The 19,437-nt window shown below is 39.2% G+C and overlaps 2 protein-coding genes across 4 annotated transcripts in view; both read left to right on the top strand.

The window, feature by feature from the left end:
- The first annotated feature begins 126 nt into the window (after positions 1-126).
- Positions 127-10,064, top strand: LOC112559585 (vacuolar protein-sorting-associated protein 36-like). Its single transcript, XM_025230916.1, has 12 exons — positions 127-278; positions 1,461-1,529; positions 2,176-2,267; positions 3,646-3,769; positions 3,950-4,072; positions 4,327-4,404; positions 4,948-5,082; positions 5,803-5,868; positions 6,546-6,610; positions 6,889-6,973; positions 8,891-8,967; positions 9,516-10,064. Exons 1-12 carry the CDS (start codon positions 183-185, stop codon positions 9,610-9,612), a joined length of 1,107 nt encoding a protein of 368 aa, XP_025086701.1. The 5' UTR covers positions 127-182; the 3' UTR covers positions 9,613-10,064.
- A 762-nt stretch (positions 10,065-10,826) lies between these two features.
- The window catches only part of LOC112558727 (microtubule-associated tumor suppressor candidate 2-like), a 65,301-nt gene continuing 56,690 nt past the window's right edge, over positions 10,827-19,437 (top strand). For 2 of the 3 annotated variants that reach the window (XM_025229333.1, XM_025229331.1), the window contains exon 1: positions 10,827-10,981. The gene's annotated coding sequence lies outside the window, so the exon portion shown is untranslated. Of the gene's footprint in view, positions 10,982-11,281; positions 11,414-19,437 lie in introns of those variants that run through there. The other variant, XM_025229338.1, reaches the window with a different exon arrangement.

Here is a 19,437-nt window from a genome sequence, read left to right as displayed (position 1 = left end):
CTAGATCATAAATTAATTAAATTCTGCTTAAATAATTTTGAATATTTATTAAACATTTGCTAAATGATATTTAATTTTAAGTATATTTATTTTTTTTTCGGTATAATTAAGGGAGGTAACCAAGGTTGTGATTGTAAAAGTGGAATCGGAAAAAAAATGTAACACTCGACAATAACATTAAAATGGATCGCTTTGAATGGTGTGATGGTTCTTTACAAACATCAGAACAACTTGTAGATCAACAGACTGGTGTAGCTATTTATGATGGAAGTGAAAAAGTAAGTGTCGATTGAAAAAGTGCTTAATCTGATGACAGGTAGTCTTTATTTCACAGATTTGTTGACGGCGTTGACATTAACTAATTCTTGATCGGCTTTGACACATTGACCACGACACGCACTGAGAAGATCAATGTTTTCAGTCTTAAGCACTTTGGTGCTCAATGATTAATATCATTGAATTAAAAAAGAGAAAAAAATGAATGTGTTAAATAATCTTATACCCTAAAAATTAAAAAAAAATGCATTATTAACATTAAAATCTGATTCAGACCATGTAGACATTTAAACAGAACAAAGTGCAACGAAAGAGTGAAGAGGTACAGAAGCCAAGTCTGCAAGTCCAAGATTACTTTTTAGTCAGCTTTTCGTTGAAACTTGCACGAATTAATCGTCACAACCATCGGTTGATGGGAGTCTTGCAGTTTGTCCCCCCTGCAATAAAATGGTTTTAAGTTCAGTCCAAGGATGCTCTGTATATGTGACTTTTGTTCATAGGGATGCCATTAAGGGTTTCCTTCACCTCTCCATCACAATTTCATCTATAGTGCAACATCAACTCAAGATGGAAACACTTTCCAATTAAAGCAGCCAACTAGCTAAGGGATAGGACAGGTCCAGCAGTATCTCTTGTTTTTAATTTCTAGGATTAAATCAAGTTAAATCTCTCACCACATAATTGTTGCAGATGGAATCAAAATTTCAGATCGATGCAAAAGTTTAATACTTGATGTGAACTAGAATCATATATGGCATAGAGCAGGATTTGGGTATTATGCACTGTTCTATAAATTTCTGAAGCACACACATGCAGATGTAATGTAAAAGTTTTAATTCTTTCATGAGCAGATTCTTCTACTGTTTATCTTAAGAAATGTAATCCAATGGCATTTAGCTGGATATAAGGTGAGACAACTTTAATTAGAACAGGAGTTAATAAGACTCCATAATGGACTCTGCTGACTGTGAGTTGACATGCATCATTATGACGTGCTGCTAAAAATTCTGTGAATTAGCCTAACTAAACCGAGTTTGTGTTCTCAGAAGAATTAAGCTGGAAAGTTACAGCAAAAAAAGTGCCAAGGACCACAAAAATGTACATTGTGTAGAACAGGAAAATTGGAAAACTTGCTTCAAGCAGCTTGTCTAGAAAATAAGATTTTATAAAATTAACTGTTACAGACAGCCTTTGATTTTGGGGTCCTTATGCTAACAACACATCGCCTGTTATGGAGAGACCAGAGAAACAGGGTAATATGCCATTTATTGTATCAGACTATGTTTCCTGTATTCGGATTAAGGAATGAAAGGATGGCAATAAAATAGCCATTAATATTAAAAACAAAGTAAACTGTAAGGTGCATTTACCACACTATTGGAAACTGATTGCATTTTGCTGCATTAAAGCTTTATTCCAGTGCAGTAGGTTGAAGAAATTGGTTAGCATTTTCAAGGTATAGTACTTTATCTGGTTACAACCAACGTCTAAATATCACTTGATTATCAAATGGTAAAGCAGCAATTCAGTGAACAGCTATGTACATGAGAACATAAAATTATTCATGCTTTAGTTTTTTTATGCTATGGAATCTTTCCAGCTTATACCATCTGTTTATTTCCACCACCTCTTCACGCCTGTAGCTTTAAAAATGATGTTGTATTTCTCCTTTTACATGCATGTAAACAGTTGTATATGTGCTACTGACTTTGTAGGCTCATTATTAGCTCCATCACTTTGTATTTTCTCCTGTACATACCAGTATGTTGTGTTGTAAGAGTTGTATATCTTTGCTCTATGCCATTCAATGTGATGTACATAGATACACATAAGTATTTGTGTTTATCTATGTACATTACAATTTGTAACAATGCATTCCCATTCATTTTTTTTAAATAGAACTGTGTAATCTGTTTGCCACTGTCGCTCATCATAAACACTGAAGAGCAGGCTTCTGGGTTCACAAAGAGGTTTGTTTTTCTTGGCTTTAGGCAAGTGCCGTGTTGCATATAAATAGTAAATTCAAATGATGAGGAGTATGAAGAATAATATGAGTGATTTGTTTAGTGATTTTTTTAGATTATTTATCAATGATTATTTATTTATCAATTTTTTTCCCATGCAGTCTAAGTGCCCTATCCCCCAGGCATTTCTAATGCCAGTCTTGTAGGTGTAATTTAACAGGAAATGAAGTATTCTGATTCTGCATAAAATTTGTATGACTCAGAGAGAGAAAAGAAAAAAAAACAAGTGGTTCCCGAGGAAGGATTGTATGGTAGGATGTAGATGATGTAAAATGATTGAAGACAAACATTGAAAAAAGGGAAAACGCCATGAAAGTGCCAGTTTCTATCAGTGGCAGTGTAGATCTTTATTGTGTTAAGTGTGCGATCTCTAAGAAAGCTATGGGTCCAGTCACATATAGGATATGCTCAGACTTGTGTTGCGCGGATGCGTCGAGAGGTTTCTGGATGCGAAAAGGGAAGGTAAATTGCACGATTACAAGACAAATTGGATTTTTAATTATGTGCAGTGGGTCCTGATATTCCCTCTGAACAAATCTCATGGATCTAATCTAGTACCATCTACCTCATTTAAAAAAAAAAAGCTGGTTTTACTGTCTTTCTGTGAAATGACCAAATTAAAAAAAAGCGAAGGAAAAGAAACCTATGAAAAAGAAAGGGAAAGATGTCATCATTGCAGGCTGATTTGAGTTCTTTACTGTTGATTTTAGTGTTGTCCTTTTAATTGTACTTGAGAGTCTCTGTAAGGTGAACTTGGCTTGTGAAAAACATGTTTTGTCATAGTCTTGGAGAAAATAAGATATTATGGAGACAGTCCTCTTGAATCTTTCTTCGAACTAAGAATTTGTTGTACAAGACTTTCTACATATCTTTTACACTATTTTGAAAAGTTTTACATAAATATGTAAACATATATAAAGTATAGGGTGTCTTGCAAAAATGTATACACACAGTGGCACCTTGTTCAGCAGATCTCACCTCTGGACTTTTTTGGGGTGTGTATACTGCAAGGTTGAAAGATTAAAAGTCTTGGATAGCACTTACCAGAACTTGGCAGCTGAACAATCGCTTAATTGAGAGTAGCCATTGAATGAATGTACTTAAATTCTAAACAAAATGTTTCTTGATGTTTGCAGTTCCATTGCTTTGCGTTATCAACAATTCCTGAACAATAATGGACATCCATTTGAAAACAGTCGCTGACACAAATGACGTCTGTAGAATCTAATACATTTTGGAAATGAAATGTATTTTAATACATACTGCCTTTATAATCATTAAAAGTGTGTATACAAATTTTGGGACACCCTCTGTGTGTGTGAGTGAGAGATATGGCATAAGTAAGACTTAAAGAGAAAGAGAAGTATGAAAACACTGTTTGCTTTAAGTTTCACAGAGCATTGCAAGAAGTTCTTAAGCAAGCAAAATGGGAAACTTCAGCTCCTGGTACATCCACAATGAACTCACAGGTACTGCCTTTTAATTATGTCATTGTGTCTACAAAGTTGCATGAAACTGGGAGGGAGGGGGGGAATGATATGCTATTCAGATTAGGTGTATTCATATTAAGATGTGTCTGAATTAGGGCCAAATCGACTACTTTTAAAAGTATTGTTTATTTTGGTCTTTGATTAAAATTATTATGGCAGATGAAGCTACCTCATAGCAGAGCAGGGATAGTTGGGATCGAACGGTCATTGGAAAAGAAAAATATGGAAATGAATCGAAACATCTCCAGAGCTTTTGAAGATCTCAATAGGCTCATGGAGAAGGTATGTATTCTGAACATTGGGGTATCCTTTTGATACTGGATTTATTTTTTTTGCATCTCTGTGATATACAGAAAAAAGTATCCGGGTGTGCAGTGTTGTTCATGAAAATCATTGTTAAATCATATTTCATTCACATAATTTAATTGTTAAGAAAATTCTTAATGTAGTTTTATTTTAAATTAAAGTAGTTTTTTCTATGGAATATCGTTAAGAAATATCCAAAAGAGTTTAGTCTCAAAAGACTTTTATTTCAGGCAAAGGAAATGGTTACTACAGCTAAAACTATTGCTTCCAAAATAAAGGAAAAACAAGGAGCTATTACTGAAGATGAGGTAACTAAGTTTTGTTATTTTTTTATTTAGAGTACATTAAATATTAAAAAAATATTTCAGGCTGTTGTGTGTGTGTGCTTTACAAATCTGTACCATGTGATTGTAACCATTTTTTTCAGGATTACTCCTTATATCTATTGGACCATGTTTGGGTTATGTATTTTTCTCTGGAACTTTATTTACAGTGGTCTTCATTTAAGTGCTTCCAACTTTGACAAAAATTATGATTTGGAATCACAAGGAAAGAAAGAACTGAAATGCATTTGCAATATTCATAATTACATTGACCTTATTTTTGTTTTATTTAAGGCAATTGGAACAGTGTTGATTGATTTGCCTTGGCTTCTGTGTAGTGCAATACGAGAAAAGAGATTGTTGAAAATAAAGCCACATTAAAGTTGTTTTCAGCAAGGTAATAGAGAGGTCTTCAGTTCTCATTTTTACATTATATTTGTGTTTAAATATAAATAACTATTTAAATTTACTTATTTATATTTAGGTTTGCTGTTTAGTATTATATGCCATGCACAATCATTTTTCCAGACAGTTAAATTCAAGTCATATTTGCTGAGCATGGGTATCCCAAACCCTGTTACAAGAGAAACTCATGGAACAGGTGACAAATACTACACAGAACTTGCTCGACAATTGGCCACAATGTTATCTAGGCCCATAGAGGTTTGTGTTGATAAAGGATAATTTGTTAATTGATAGTAACCACATTTTAGCGTTGATATATTTTCAGGAAAGTATGCAAGAACTATGAAACTGGATTTTCTTTATCTTACCTATATTAAAATAGAAATAAAGTTCTGAAAGGTTATTTTTAGGTGATGTCATTTGCCACTTCCAGTTAGACTTACTAAATATCCTGCACATGCTTTTATTGACAATAATTACTTATCTGAATACATCTTGTAATTTAAGAGACTAGTAAAGTGCACAGTTTTTTTCCTGGCACCTCTTACCCACTTCCCTTTTCTGTTTTTAAGATAAACACCTACAAACATCACCTTATGCAGAGGTTAAAATTGTGACACTACGTTATGCTAATTAACATATTGTCTCAGCTTTCCATTTGGTTGAGACCTTCACAACATAAATGTATCCATGCATTTTCCCGATGTTTATGATGTTGACTTCACTCTGTGCATGGTGATGTTTGTTGGTGTGTATCTTAAGAATGGAAGGAGGCTATTCTCTGGATTTGGGGAAACACTATCTCAAACTGAGCCTTCCTCAATCATTAAAACAAATTTTGCACCCTGAAAGTCTTTCAAGACCTGGCATAGGGTATACTCAGAAATGCATAAAAGATTATTTGCCATCTGCTTTTCAGTCAACACAGTTTCTAAATAATTTTGTAGTTCGAGATTCTTTGGATTTCTTTGACTTCAGGAAAGTGGTGGCATGATGACTCTGACAGATGTGTACTGCAGGGTGAACAGGGCACGAGGCATGGAGGTAAATGATAGCTGGAGATATAAATTCTTTATTCTACCTTTCATTAAATTTCTTTATTTATTAAAAAAGTGTTGTGATGTTTAAGAAGTGAGAATGGAAAAATGAACCAAGTCTTTTAAAAGTTGTTTTCGCTTGATTTTTCTTTGAGTAGTAATGGCTACAGTTTCAAATCTGTAAAATTAAAGACGCTCTAAAACATACTGGTTAGTACACTGGATTTTGGAGTAGAAGATCATTAGTTCAAGGCCTGCTCATGCTTATGTCTGAAAACAAAGCAGAAGGGAGTACTAGAGTTGGGGAACGTAAAGTCACCAGAAAGAGAGGGTTGGGTTTCACCTGCTAAACCCCATGCCCTAGATATGATGCACCATAAATAATATTCAATGCCTTTATTTATAACCAGCAGGCTAAATGTTTATATTTTATGTTTATGTAAAAAATCCTTAAATCTTCTTTGGAGGTAAAATGAAAATGTGTCAATATCAAAATACTGAAAAGATTGTCATTTAAATTTTTTTTAAAACTTCAGAGGTTGAACATGGTTAATAGGAATGCTAGTTGTAATGTGCATGTGTGTGCTTACATTTGTGTATAGATGCAGATAGGTTCAGTTGTCCATTTGTATGCATGCAGTTTTGACTTTATTTAAATTTAAAAGTCTGCAATTTCATTTTCAGCTTTTGTCTCCAGAAGACCTTCTTCATGCATGTGAACTTATGGAATTGTTAGGACTTTCTGTCAAGTAAGGATAGCTATCTTGAATTTTTAGAAACTAACATTACCTTTACACTATAGTAATAATACATTAACCAGGTTTTTGCACATTTCTCACAGTCAATGCAAAACACATCTTTCTTTTATATGAACGAAATATGCTTGTGTGCTTATTTTCTTTTGAATGTGGCTAATTATTGATCAGAATGGAAATACCATTAATTGCACAGAAGGGAGAATATGGATGGGTTTTCAACAGTTGGAAAGACTGGATTGTGTTAACGGCACATTTTTTTTCCTGATCAGGCTAAGAACATTTGACAGTGGTGTCATGGTACTGCAGGCACAGAACCAGAATGAAGAAGAACTAGTCAACACCACAATGGCATTGGTAAGATTGTCAGCCATTTATACATCATTCAAGGATAATTTCATCTTTAGAGTAATGGAACATATTTTAGCATTTTTTATAGTTTTAATTGGATGATAGATGAGTAGTGTGTGCTTTTTGCAAGAGTGTTATGATATGATATGATATGAAGGAGACTTATAACGCGCAAAATCCGAATCCTTGGGAAACGCTCAATGCGCCGAAATGTTAAAGAAAAGTACACCAATAAAACATTAGCAGCTGCAGAAAACCAAAAGGAAAGTTAGAAGCAAACGATCGGACGGCTAAAAAAGGACCACAGTTGTGAGCGAACGATCTGCTGCTGCAAAGCGCATGACCACTACTCACAACACAGGACCACAAATCAGAAAAAGGAAAAAAAAAAAAAAGGTGTTTGCATGGGCAAAAATGAAGGGTTAGATCATCAGGTGCTTGGCCCTGCAGTACAGTCCACAGTCCTCTTGACGAGTGCTGAGCTACATGCACTGTGGTCGTATCTCTGTGACCTGTATATAAGATTCCTTCATAGTCTTAAGATGTTCTCAGTGTATTCTCAAAATTTTTCCGATGTCATAGATCCTTGTTATCTGAAGTCGTCGCCGTTAGATCTACAGTGATCGCCCTTATTAACCACAAATAACCACAAAACTACAAATAGTTTGCACTTCTTTCTCGTGGAACGGTTGAGACTCTCAGCTGCCAGTGTTAGTATCAGCTGCGCAAAGGACTGTTAGTGTCCGCCATAGAAGCAAACTCCGAGAAAAGCTCTTGTATCGGAAATATCGTGTGGCATCAGCCTGTCCTCAGTGTTCACAGAACAGGAAAACAGGGTCTTGTTATCTGCACAATGGTGGGGAGGTGATGTCGATGGTAAGGCTGACTTGCTGGTGTACAATCAGGCAGTTGAGCAAGTCGTCTGCCCTGGGCCCGTACTGGATCTCAACGGCCCTGAGTTCAGATCTACAGCTTGGAAAGCCATAGTGTCGTCATACAGTAGCAACGCAGAATAGAACAATGATGAAATCACAAAACAGAGGAAAACTGCATGAAAATTTTGAAAGCAAAGGACTGACTTGTGTGATCTTCAAGATCTTCAGAAAAAAACCGTTATGCAGAGAAGACCAGAAGTCGACGGAAAATCCGAAATCGCAGAAGAAACCAAAGACAAATAGTCTTGCACAGCAACGACGAAACGAAAAAAAAAAAAAGCACCGGGCTAACCAATGGGCACCAAAAACACAGCAAACTATTAAAAATGCAAAAATTGCGGAGAACCGCCTCCCTCAAAACCTGCCAGGCTAAGGGACGCTACTCCCTTTTAGTGTTTTAACCACCATCTTATTCTTTTAATTAATATAGACTACCATAAGTTAAAACAGGATTCATCTTCATCAAAACAGTGTCATATTGACAGTGGGATGTTCTTCCCTTGATCTTTCTTGCTTTAGTTTCCAAAGAATATGCTGTTTTTGGAAAATTCCTTTACATTATTCCTGTTATAGGCCACCTCCTTTAGTGATATGTATCATATATATATATTACAGTGAAGATGAGTTTACAGTTACTAAATAAGAATAGCAACTAATATAATTTCATGGGAACTGAGAAAAAAATTATCATATGACAGATGGTTTGGTCATTATTGGATGTTATCAATGACCGCATGACTCAAAGTGCAAGAAGGTTAAAGAAGCATCTGTTGAAAGTATAGACACTGTGCAGGGCAAAAACTCAAATTAAGTTCATAATAATGATTTGTCATTAATTTGCCAAATGATTTTCAGGAAAACATAGTAATTTTCTTTTGAGTAATTTAGTACCTTGTATTTATTATTTTGTATGTGAAGCTTCTCCTTTTCTGTTCTGGGAGAAAAAGTTTGCAAAGTGTATTAAACCTCAAGCTGTGTTTACCTCCAGGTTTCTGAGCGCGAGTCATTATCTGCTGAAGAACTCTCCCAGTTAGTTGGTGTATCTGTTTTACTGGCAAAAGAGAGGTTAGTGGTCCTTAATTGCTGATAATTTTTGTTGACTATTGTGTAGGATTATTGACTGTGTAGCAGGCATGCTCTTGATAAGTATTTTAGGATGCAAGTCACAAAAATATTATAGTATAGCAAGTCATAACCTGTCATGATAAGAAGCAAAGATACGTTATATACATAGTAAATTACATAATTATTTATATAAGCAAAATAATAATAATGTTTATATAGCACATTTTCCACATGGTGGTGAGCTCAGTGTGCTTTAAAAGATTTCAAGGGCAGGAGGTAGTGATGTCGTATGACTTAGAACGGCATTGCAATTAGCAATCATACAAACATACATACACAGTGAACATTACCAGGAACACGAAAGAGTACAGAGAGGAGGAGGTAGAAAAAGTGACATGGTAAACCTATATTTACAATTATTGTTGATTTTATTCCGTTTGTTTCAACAACCATATGACACTAAAGATATATCTATAAGCTGATTATTTTGTTATGTATTAAATGGTGTAGATTAGGTTATAACAATTTAAATTTGTTTCTGTTGCCAGACTTTTGCTAACAGAAAAAATGGGTGGAGTTTGTCGTGATGAGCACATTGAGGGTCTGCGATTCTATCCTAACTTATTTCTACACATCATGAGCTAGATTTTGGTGATGTTAGTCATGTGTGCATGTGTACCTCTTTGTTGTGTGACTGTCTTGCATCCTTTTCCTCTCGGCCTCTCTCTGTGTGTGTATATATATATATACACACACATGTATATGAATTGAAAGAAAAGTACAAAAATATGGACCTGTGCGCTTTAAATTCTAGAAACAGATTAACTTTGACAGCAATAATTTTGTCTGACAGCATGACTTTGCATTTAAGTTTGTCTTGTAACTAGTTAGCTCTCAGGCAAAGAATGGTGGCAAATCTGCTTATCATGAAAGTCTTCATTTCAATTTCCTAGCATACAGTTTCTGCCCCATTAACATCGACCATCTAGTATATAATTATAGCTATTTCTGATGGTACTTATATGTATTTTATTATATGAACATCAATAGTATACTTAAAATGTGAAAAACATAACAATAAAACTTGAAGTACAAAATTTTATTTTAGAGTGTCATCATTCTTGGAGCATGTTTGGTTACATTTACCTGTGTATACATATGTGCACATACATATGCACATTATGGGTGAGTCTGTATATATGTTTTGTGTGTGTGTGTGCGCCCGCAAGTGTTGGATAATGTCACTCTAAAGGTTTATATGTTAAAGAAAACAAATCTAATATAACAGCATAAAAGTTTTGGTATATTTTCAAAATAAATGACAACGCTTACTATGATCATTTAAAATCTGCATTTTCCCCTCCCCATAAAAAAGTGGAACCACTCAATTAATTCTGCTTCACGATCACATCATCATGGATGCATAATAAAGCATGTTTTACATTCTTGATACTTTTTTAAAAAGTCGGGAGGGGAAATTGTGAGATGGTGAGGAAAGAGAGTATAACTGGTTAGATCGTTAAAAAAACAATACAACACTGTTTTGCATAGATAATTCGCAACCGTAATGCTTTCTGCCAAATCTGAAATATTCGCCTTTACAATTTATCGTATTAAGCCAGTTTAGTAAACACAACATTTGCTGTGCGTATTGCTACTCCTCTCGACGACATCGCTTGGCAAACCCACAGCAGGCCGACAAGATCTACATACACCGGAGTTAGGGCCAAAATGTCATCCTCACCCCATAACTAAAGTAGCATTATGCGCACCCACATCTTCCAACAAAAACTAACGGCGTTAAGCGCCTACCTGAGCCAAGGTGTGGTGTCAATGCCAACCTGACTTCCCTCTTTCGTAAAAATGGGAAGAGCCCCAGGGGAGAAAAGAGATCGATGAAACAGACGAGTGTCGCTTATCTTTCGTCGTCGGGCGCAGTGAGAGGAGAGAGAACCAGCATCATGTAATTTTTCGGCTGTCACCTAGGCTGTTGGATATCTACCTCTGCGTGATGGTGAGTAAAAAATGTGTTGGTTGTTTACAACAGGTGGGAGAATCGATGAGGTGGATGGGCAGTTTTGATCTCTTTGTTGTTGAATGAAGATCTAGTAGCAACTCCGGAGGATGGCGCCAAGACTGTTGTCCCATAATATGCGTACCTGTGGATTGTCGACACGTTATTTTGTCAGCAGAGGACACGACTGTTCATGGGTCATGGTCATGTCAAGTTTAGTGCGCGTGGCGTTTTCGATGCAGCATGTGACAACAATAGCCCTGACGCCCTGAATGGTCGGGGTGTGCGTTTGTGTGTTTTGAAGGGTGACAGCTTTTATTTAAACTCGCGCGCCACTGGCGGTGGCCGACGTGGACCGAGTCAGGGAAGTGCAGAGCTCAATGCACACGTACCTTGATCAGCAAAATGAGAGAAAATAAGAGATACTCTACCGTAAGTAAAATCCAGATACAGTGTAAGACTAAACGTACATCCCGTTAGATTTAAAATTGTGTGCTGTACACGTATGATCGCAGTAACTGTTGTTTTTTTTTAATGACCAAAAGTTTTTGCTCTGTGTGTGTATAAAACACCAGATAAAAGTATACCTTCATGGCCGGTTTACATTTTTTTCTTTTTCCACTCCCTTTAGTCAGGTATACACTGCAGCAAATAGACACATATAAGAAGAGTGCAGTTGGCAAACGCATATCTCGTTCAGTTCAGCATTATCCATCTTGCTACACAAATCTAAATCAACGCTTTTAAAAAATAAGTAAAATAAATGCTTTTAGCGTTTCGTTTGATTGGAACAAAATGATGAAATATTTAAAGATTGAGAATACATGGAAACATTCTATCATGTTAGAATCACCTCCTACATCAGTATTGCTATTACTAAGAGGCAATTGTATTTGCCTTAGGGATATTACTGCTTGGATCTTATTAATTAAAAATGAATGAATTGAAAATGGTTCAGATTAGTATCTGTGATGGCAGTAAGGATATTGCTGAGATGATTGGTTTTTCTGATTTTAAAAGAGCTCAGGGATAAAAGTTGAAGGTGGTGACTTTTTATAATTGCTAAACATATAGAAACTGGTGAACAAATAAAAAAAAAATACATGATGTGAATTTTAAAAATTGCTTCTAATTTTTGTTGACAAGTGGAAACAAACATATCTGCACCAGGCACGAGAAGCCATAGTAATAATATGCAATGATTCTTGTACATGACATACAACCATGAAACTGTGAGTTTGCTTCTGTACAATTGCTCATTACAATTTATACAGTGATTAGAAAGATGTTTTAGACAGTCTTCTGTGGAACTATAATGAAATTAATAAGTATGTAGCAACTGAATGAAATGAAACAGAAATTTCAGGAGACATGGATTTTGGACTTTCTTGGGTTTTGCCTAAGACACCAGTCAGATTTTTGATGACACATTTTAAGAGCTACTATACATATGGAACCGTTCATTAAAGTATTACAATTTTGTGTATTCTGTGATGATGATCCTTTGAGATGACAAGCACTATCAATTCTTGATAGGAGACTGAAGAAAATATGGTACCCTTGTTTCTGGTGAAAATGCAAATATTTTGACCCTTGGTAGTAATGTTGGTTGGTGATTAGAGATCACCATCCAACTACCATTTCTATCTCATCTGAAAATCGTTTAAAAGTAACGAATGTGGAAGGCAGTTCGGAAAGGGTTAATCAACGCAACACTACAGTGCTACCAAGACACTGTAACAGCAGGCACCGTCCTAAAATAGGTTGGGCGTAGGGGATGGCGTCACAGGGTGATACCGGAATGCGGCGATCGCCTTCAGAGGTAGCGGCTGGCTCCTGCCGTGACACCAAGCCAACACACACCTCCCACCCTCGCGGTCTGGGCCGCTCTCACCAGTGCCAGAAGGTCTCATTCACTGCTGTACTTTTCGAGTTTTGGCGTCGTATCCTGGCACATTGTTATTTTCGTGCATTTGAAGGTCGTCGGATCATGATAGTTGGAGTGTGGAGGCACGTACCATTTCACCACCAAGTTGCAGTACAGAACACGAGAAAACTGTTGCGGGAATCGTAGACGTTATAGGGTATAACGTCTATGCGGGGATTCAGGAAAGAGGGGATAGTAGGGGACATGATCATGGGCAGCTCTCTCTCTCTCACGCACACACACATACACCATACATAGGTACATGCCAGATGTCAGCATTTTGTTTTGATGTATAAAGTGTAAACTAAAATACCATAAAATTAATGGCAGGCACAAAACTTTCAAAAGTATTTCTGTACCTCTAAGAGTTTCAGTAAACCTCCCAGCTTGCCAAAACTTGGCATCTAGGCAAAGAGAGACAAGCACGTAGTCTTTGTAAGTCATCTATACAAAGTTGTTTCCCTTTAGATTTTTTTGTTTCTGCCTTGATGCCAGTCGTGACAATCCTTGGTTACCACAGTACGCACGTCACGGAATATTTACGTGTTATATCTCTCGTCTTCTGTGTGCTTCAAACACGTTGTAGCATTTTGCTGACTCCTTTCCGTTTTCCACTCGTGTTCTTTTATTATTTAACCAGTACTAAAAGAATACTTTTCTCAAAAGCCTTGCAGTTTACAAGGGGTACATACATGGTGTTCCGAGAATCTTATGCTAAACCTGTATCTTAACATGACATTATGCGTGAAACAAAAGTTTAAATAACGGGAAGTTATAACTTGAGAAAAAAAAATGACATCATTAAGAGCTCTGTCACACAATTAGATTCAAATACCCACATCGTTAACTTTGGCAGCAGCACGCAAGGAGATTAAAAAAAATGTCAACCAGATGTTAGAAAGCTGAACTCGTGTAGTCTGCCTAAGCACCGCCGCCAGGCAACTTTGTCCTACATGCACAATCGTTGTGACTAAGAGTGCTGCCATGCATTAACCAACAAAATCTGTTACAGTCACCGTAGATAAGCCCGACGAGGCTGCATCAAAAGCTGAAATTGACACGCTTATTGATTGCCGCACCCCTCCCCCGGGAACTCCCCCTACTCCCACCCGCCTACCCCAGCCCAGCAAACATGACAGTCGGCTGTTTTGCAAAGTCTCCGGGGACTTGAGACACTGTTACAACGTCGCTTCCTCAGTCACATTATCATTGTCGTCGTCATTTTCTGCTTCAGTCGACCGAGAATAATACAACATGCACCTAACGCCGGCTGGTGTGTTTTGCGTGTTCAAGTTTCAACGGCACATCTTGAATCGATCGACGAAAGGTTGATGCAGGTTTAGCCGGCCTCAGTTTCTTCAAAACGCTAGGCCTGAAAATGTTTGGATGATTTATGGGCTTTAGACTGGGCTAAAATGCTGACAAGAACTGAAATTAGGATCCGGGTGGTTTGTTAGACAGTAAGACGGGCCGAAGACATTGCAGAGCACCCTTCTCGCAAGTGCTATTAAACGATGCCGTGATGCTGCACGGGAAAGATGTAGTCGGTGCGATTGAATACGACAGCTTTGGTCCAGCGACCCTCCATAGTATCACGTGCACACCTCTCAATGTTGCCCACGTAACGATGGTGCCGCTAGTGAACGGGTGTCACACCGCGCCACAACACTTGCGTTGAAGCGTTGGAAGGGTAGAAGATGATGAGATCGAAACCTGTCGGCCGGTAGGCTGGGTACAGCAGTCAGCGTGCGACAACAACAGGCCGCCTCCAGGCGCCACACACACATATACACAGACAGGCGAAGAGTTCAGGGAGGGCGATCCTCGTACCCCGCCCTCTCCCTCTGGCAGCGAAACTCCCTGAGCAGAACTCGTAGACGTATTTTACAAATCGAATTCTCCTTATGTCATGTATGTGTTACTAATGTGTTGGCGAACACGCACTCTTTTTCAACAACGTATGTGTTGGTGAGTTCCACCCCCTGCAAACACTTATTTCCAGGGTTTGTAGCCGCATGCGTGAAGAAGACGAAGCAGAAAGAAAATGTGACGACCGCTGTGGGAGAGAACTACTGCTCGGGGCAAAGTCAGCGGAAAGGTGTCCCCTGGGGGTTGGGGAGGGAGGGATGGAACAGCCCTCCTGTCACAGCCACTGCGCTAATGTCACGTGAAATGAGTGGCAGGAGAGCAATGGATGCTGTGGAACCCTTCTCGGCTCGTGTCAGATCGAGGTAAAGATCATAGTGTCTTTGCCAGTGTGCAAAATCTGCCGAGGTACAATGCTATAGCACGGCCGGTCGTGCGCCATTTAAATAATAGGCCGCGACGAACAGGTTACTGTTGTATTTCGTGCCACGCTGACGGTAAAGGAAAACCAAATGAGAGGACCGGCCTTTACACATAAATTCGATTTGCCGTGGTGCAGTACAAGAACTCAGAATGTTGTTATACTTGGGCAAAAACACACACACACACACAAAAAAAAAAAAATCCCAACCAAAACACCAAGCTCTAAAACTCGCAGCTTTAGAATGCGTACGGCTGTGTCCATTTTCAATGCACCAAAATTGCGCATGAATACCGTACTCTCAAACGAAGCGACAATGAAAGAAAATTGACAGTAAAACCGCAGCTGCAAGAATTAACGGCGTAAAGAAATCCGGGGAAAACCGGGTACCCTAGTTGTATATTAATACACTGGGCTTATTCAGACCATCAACATGAAATAGAATTGCTAAAACTGCGTTCACGCTCCAAATAAAAAAAAAATAATTGAAGGGTGGGGTGTGTGTGTCATTGAAAGTTTGGGGCGAGCGTGTCTTACCGCGATTAGACCTTTAAAAAAACTGTTTGAGAGATTCCTTTGAACTCGAACGTTGCGTCTGCCTGATCTTCTGAAAAAAGAAAGAAAGAAAAAAAAAAGTTGGTTCTTCCCAACACGATCAAGACGCGCGGAGCTGTGCGATGTCACCATGACACAGTGACGTCAGCTTGCACTCTGGGATGTTAACGGTTCAGGCAAGACGCGGCTTTCAGTGGAAATCGAAGCTAATGGTGCCCTCAGTTGACGCTGTTCCTTCATGGATTCAGTAGTGTTTGGTTCCATCTAAGGCCCCTCAGGAAGGAGGGAAGGGCAGTGGACTGCTGTGGGTGGGATCGGAGGGCAATAGCTGGAATTCTCGGATGGGTGGAGTGGGCTTGCTTCAGTCGCTTCAGAACTGCTTCACGAAGCTTCTCAAGGGTGTAAAAAAACTTCTCGTTGAGTTTGGATTTTTAGGGATAATTTATGAAATGGAAATCTTCAGCAGATGCCGTTAATGCATGCGTTTTGTCGCCGAGGACGGCAGAAGCGATGGGAGAGTGCAAATTTCCGAATGAAATATGTGACATAGGAGCTGGCTGGAGGAAGTTCGTTTCTCACCGAGTTCTGTTTGCACATCTACATCTCATCATCTACGCAGCCGCGCTTCTCAACTTTCCGCTGATATTGCCTACCATTACTTTTCTCCTTGCACAATCTAACAGCAAGTGCTATATCATTTCCAGCAAACGAGGCTGTTTGAAAAAGTACCCCGCAAAGTGATAACAAGTTAAGGGGGAATAATTATACCTTTAGGGTCTTTGTCTGCGTGAAAAGGGAGGTAAACGTATATACCCGTTCCAGAAGTCACGCAAAACTCGGTAGAAGGTAGTAGACACCTCCATCATAGATACGTGTAAATGTTTGAGTGTTTATCATGTGAAACACTCGAGTCCAAGATTCCTTTTTTAAAACAGTTAATTTAATAATTGCAACATTTCTTCTGCTTTAAGAACATTTGAAAAAAGACTGCGTCATCTTCGAGGAATTCAAAAGCGTGACTGAGTAATTTATTAAGATTTAATTAGTGAGGTCTAGAAAAGTTTTGGGTGGATAGTACGACCGTTTGACCTGTGAGATTTAATGAGTTAAATGGGAAATCGTACCCAGCGAGTTTATACAAAGTGATCGTGAGGCCGGAGTGAATCTTACCTGTACTTTGCGTTCACATTTTATCGCCGCTTTCTTTCGTTTTTCATTCATAAGCACCGAGAATGCGGAGGACTGGCGTGGGAAGAGCGATTTCCGGTCTTAAGAGATGAGCATCTTTAACTTCCGCTGTTTTTGGGCGGCTGAAGCTCTTCCACCTCAAATCCTCCCTGCCATCGCTCTTGTCCGATTGCGCTTACCCCTAATATCTTGTGGAGAAACACGTGCCTCTTCTTTTGACACGTAAGGCCTGCGAGAGGCGATGATGTAAAAATGTGGGAAGAAATCCCTCCATCATCATTCTGTAGTTCCGTCCGGCAGCCCCAACCCTGGGGTGTGAAAACATGAACGTGCACCCAGCGGTTCCTGCGCCGTGCGTGTGACATGCGCAGCTCCCTCGTGCTCCACCGTTAGTGCGAATGGTCAAAGCAATGAGTCTCATAGCCGAGATGCTGGAGGAGCAGGAACCTAAAATGGTTCAACGTGTCTTGGACGTGATACATGGAAGGCAAAGCTTAACCCTCTTCCGCCGGTCTTACCTCCCTTGATAAATCAGGTACCCGTTTATAGTAAGCGGTTGCTGGAGGAAAGACTGTGTGGAGGGAAAGGGTGGGTTAGGTGGGGTTCAGCAACAACCCCAACCGAGCTTTGACACAGCGGCTTTCCACTCTACCATCGTCGAATGCCTTAGCAAGGCTAGGCACCCGAGACAAGCTTAGTGATGCTGAATGGTAAATAAAGCTCACTGCTGTCATTGTTTTGCTAAAACAAATGCACTAATTATTTGGGGGCGTGGTTTTGTTATTGAAGGCTCTCACCTGCGACGGGGAGAGATTATAAGGCGTTACTGTAACATCTAGCTCACTTTCGTTGACGATGATCGTGCAAACAAGTGTGGTAGACATGTATAAGATAAAGGTAGTCTCGTGATCTGACTAGCGTTAGGGTACGCAGCATTAATGGGATCAATCGTTAAGTCCATCCTTACTTTTGAGCAGATCAATCAATCAGTTAATCAGTGATTGTAAGGTAGTCCTTGTATTTATATAACACGTGGGATACTTGAGACAAGGTAGGGTGGGGAAACCTTACTGTCTGATAAAGACTGTATTCTTTGACGCCAATATCTGACTTTTATCTCTTTCTTTGAAACAGGACCGTAAAGTCTGTTTGTTTTGTCTGGAACTGAAGAGGAACGATCGGCTGGATTTTAGGTCTGTGTTTACATTCCATTCATAAGCACTAAGCGTGCTTGTGAATCACGAAATAAATTGTTTGCATCTGGAAGTTTGGCAGGTTGACAGGCTAGCGAAGAACTCCTTAGATCGTGAGGTGGATGGTGGAAGCCTTTAAGGTCCAGAAGGTTCTTAGAAGATGAAGATTTTAAAAAATCGCAAGTATATGAGCGTGTTGATTAAATTTTTTTCAATTCGAGCGGTCCTTCAGACCTCTGTACGTGTAGACCTTGTTAGCGCTCGCAAGTTACGAAGTGTTTTCCAGTGCAGCTAGTTAGGATTGTGGGTTCAAATCTTACCTCCAGCACTTATAGTTTGTTTCTGGGTGTGGTACCCGTGCTCAGGACCGAACCTGCTTATCAAGACATACCCTCACTGCTGTTAAAGTCTTGAGGCCAAAGTTTGTGTGCCTTTCCAGTAAGACTGCCTCCCGCTTTGGTGTACATCCTGTTGACAGAATGTTAAGACAGGGCGGGCTGGATGATGCGATCTAGAACTGGCGATCACAATCACCGGATTTTTTTTTTAATTCACGTGTAGGCAGTAAATGTCCATCGTCCGACAATAATACTCCATCAGTCACGGGCTGGTTCATTATCATCACAATTAATTAAGGAAGAGAGACCGCTAGCGTGCGCGTGTGTTTGCCGGAGCGAAGAGTTCATAAGGTTACTGGCGCCGCTGGGCTGCGCGTGCAAGTTATCAAATGTCACAGCAGCGGGGACGTCGGGCCTTTGCACTCGATTTTTGTTGTTGGTGCTTGTTTGTTGATGAAGTTGGGACCAACAGGATTTGTAGAGAAAGATGAGATGACATGCTTCAAGAGCACGATGTTTAAAAGTTCTGTGAGGTTCACCCAGCCCCATGACCCCATTTCCCACGGTCAGACGTCATTGTTTATGGAAGAGCTCGCCCATCTTATGCGGGAGGATGGAGGGTTTTGGGGAGGAAGGGCTGCGTCCAACGTACGTGCAGCTTTGCGACTGCTAGTAACACGTGCCGGGTTCAGGTACGAGCACGACTGATTTTGTTGTTATTGTATTGTTTTTTTTGAGTTGGGGGTGGGGTGGAGCAGAAAGTGGGGAAGAAAAAAAAAAGGTGGTGGAGGAATTGTAATGAAATTTAGAGCACACCTGCGACTATCCAGCGACAGATTATTCACTCGTGCTGGCTGCTGGGACAGACAAGTGTCAAGCATTAAGCGGAACCTTGATGGCGCCCCGTTGCCAAGAGTAAACCTGATTTTTTTTTTTTATACCTAGGACGAATAATAGAAGGGATTTTT

This window comes from Pomacea canaliculata, linkage group LG3 (assembly GCF_003073045.1).
Source record: "Pomacea canaliculata isolate SZHN2017 linkage group LG3, ASM307304v1, whole genome shotgun sequence".
Taxonomy (NCBI): domain Eukaryota; kingdom Metazoa; phylum Mollusca; class Gastropoda; order Architaenioglossa; family Ampullariidae; genus Pomacea; species Pomacea canaliculata.
Note: the sequence above shows the minus strand (reverse complement) of the source record. Positions and strands in the feature narration are given on the sequence as shown.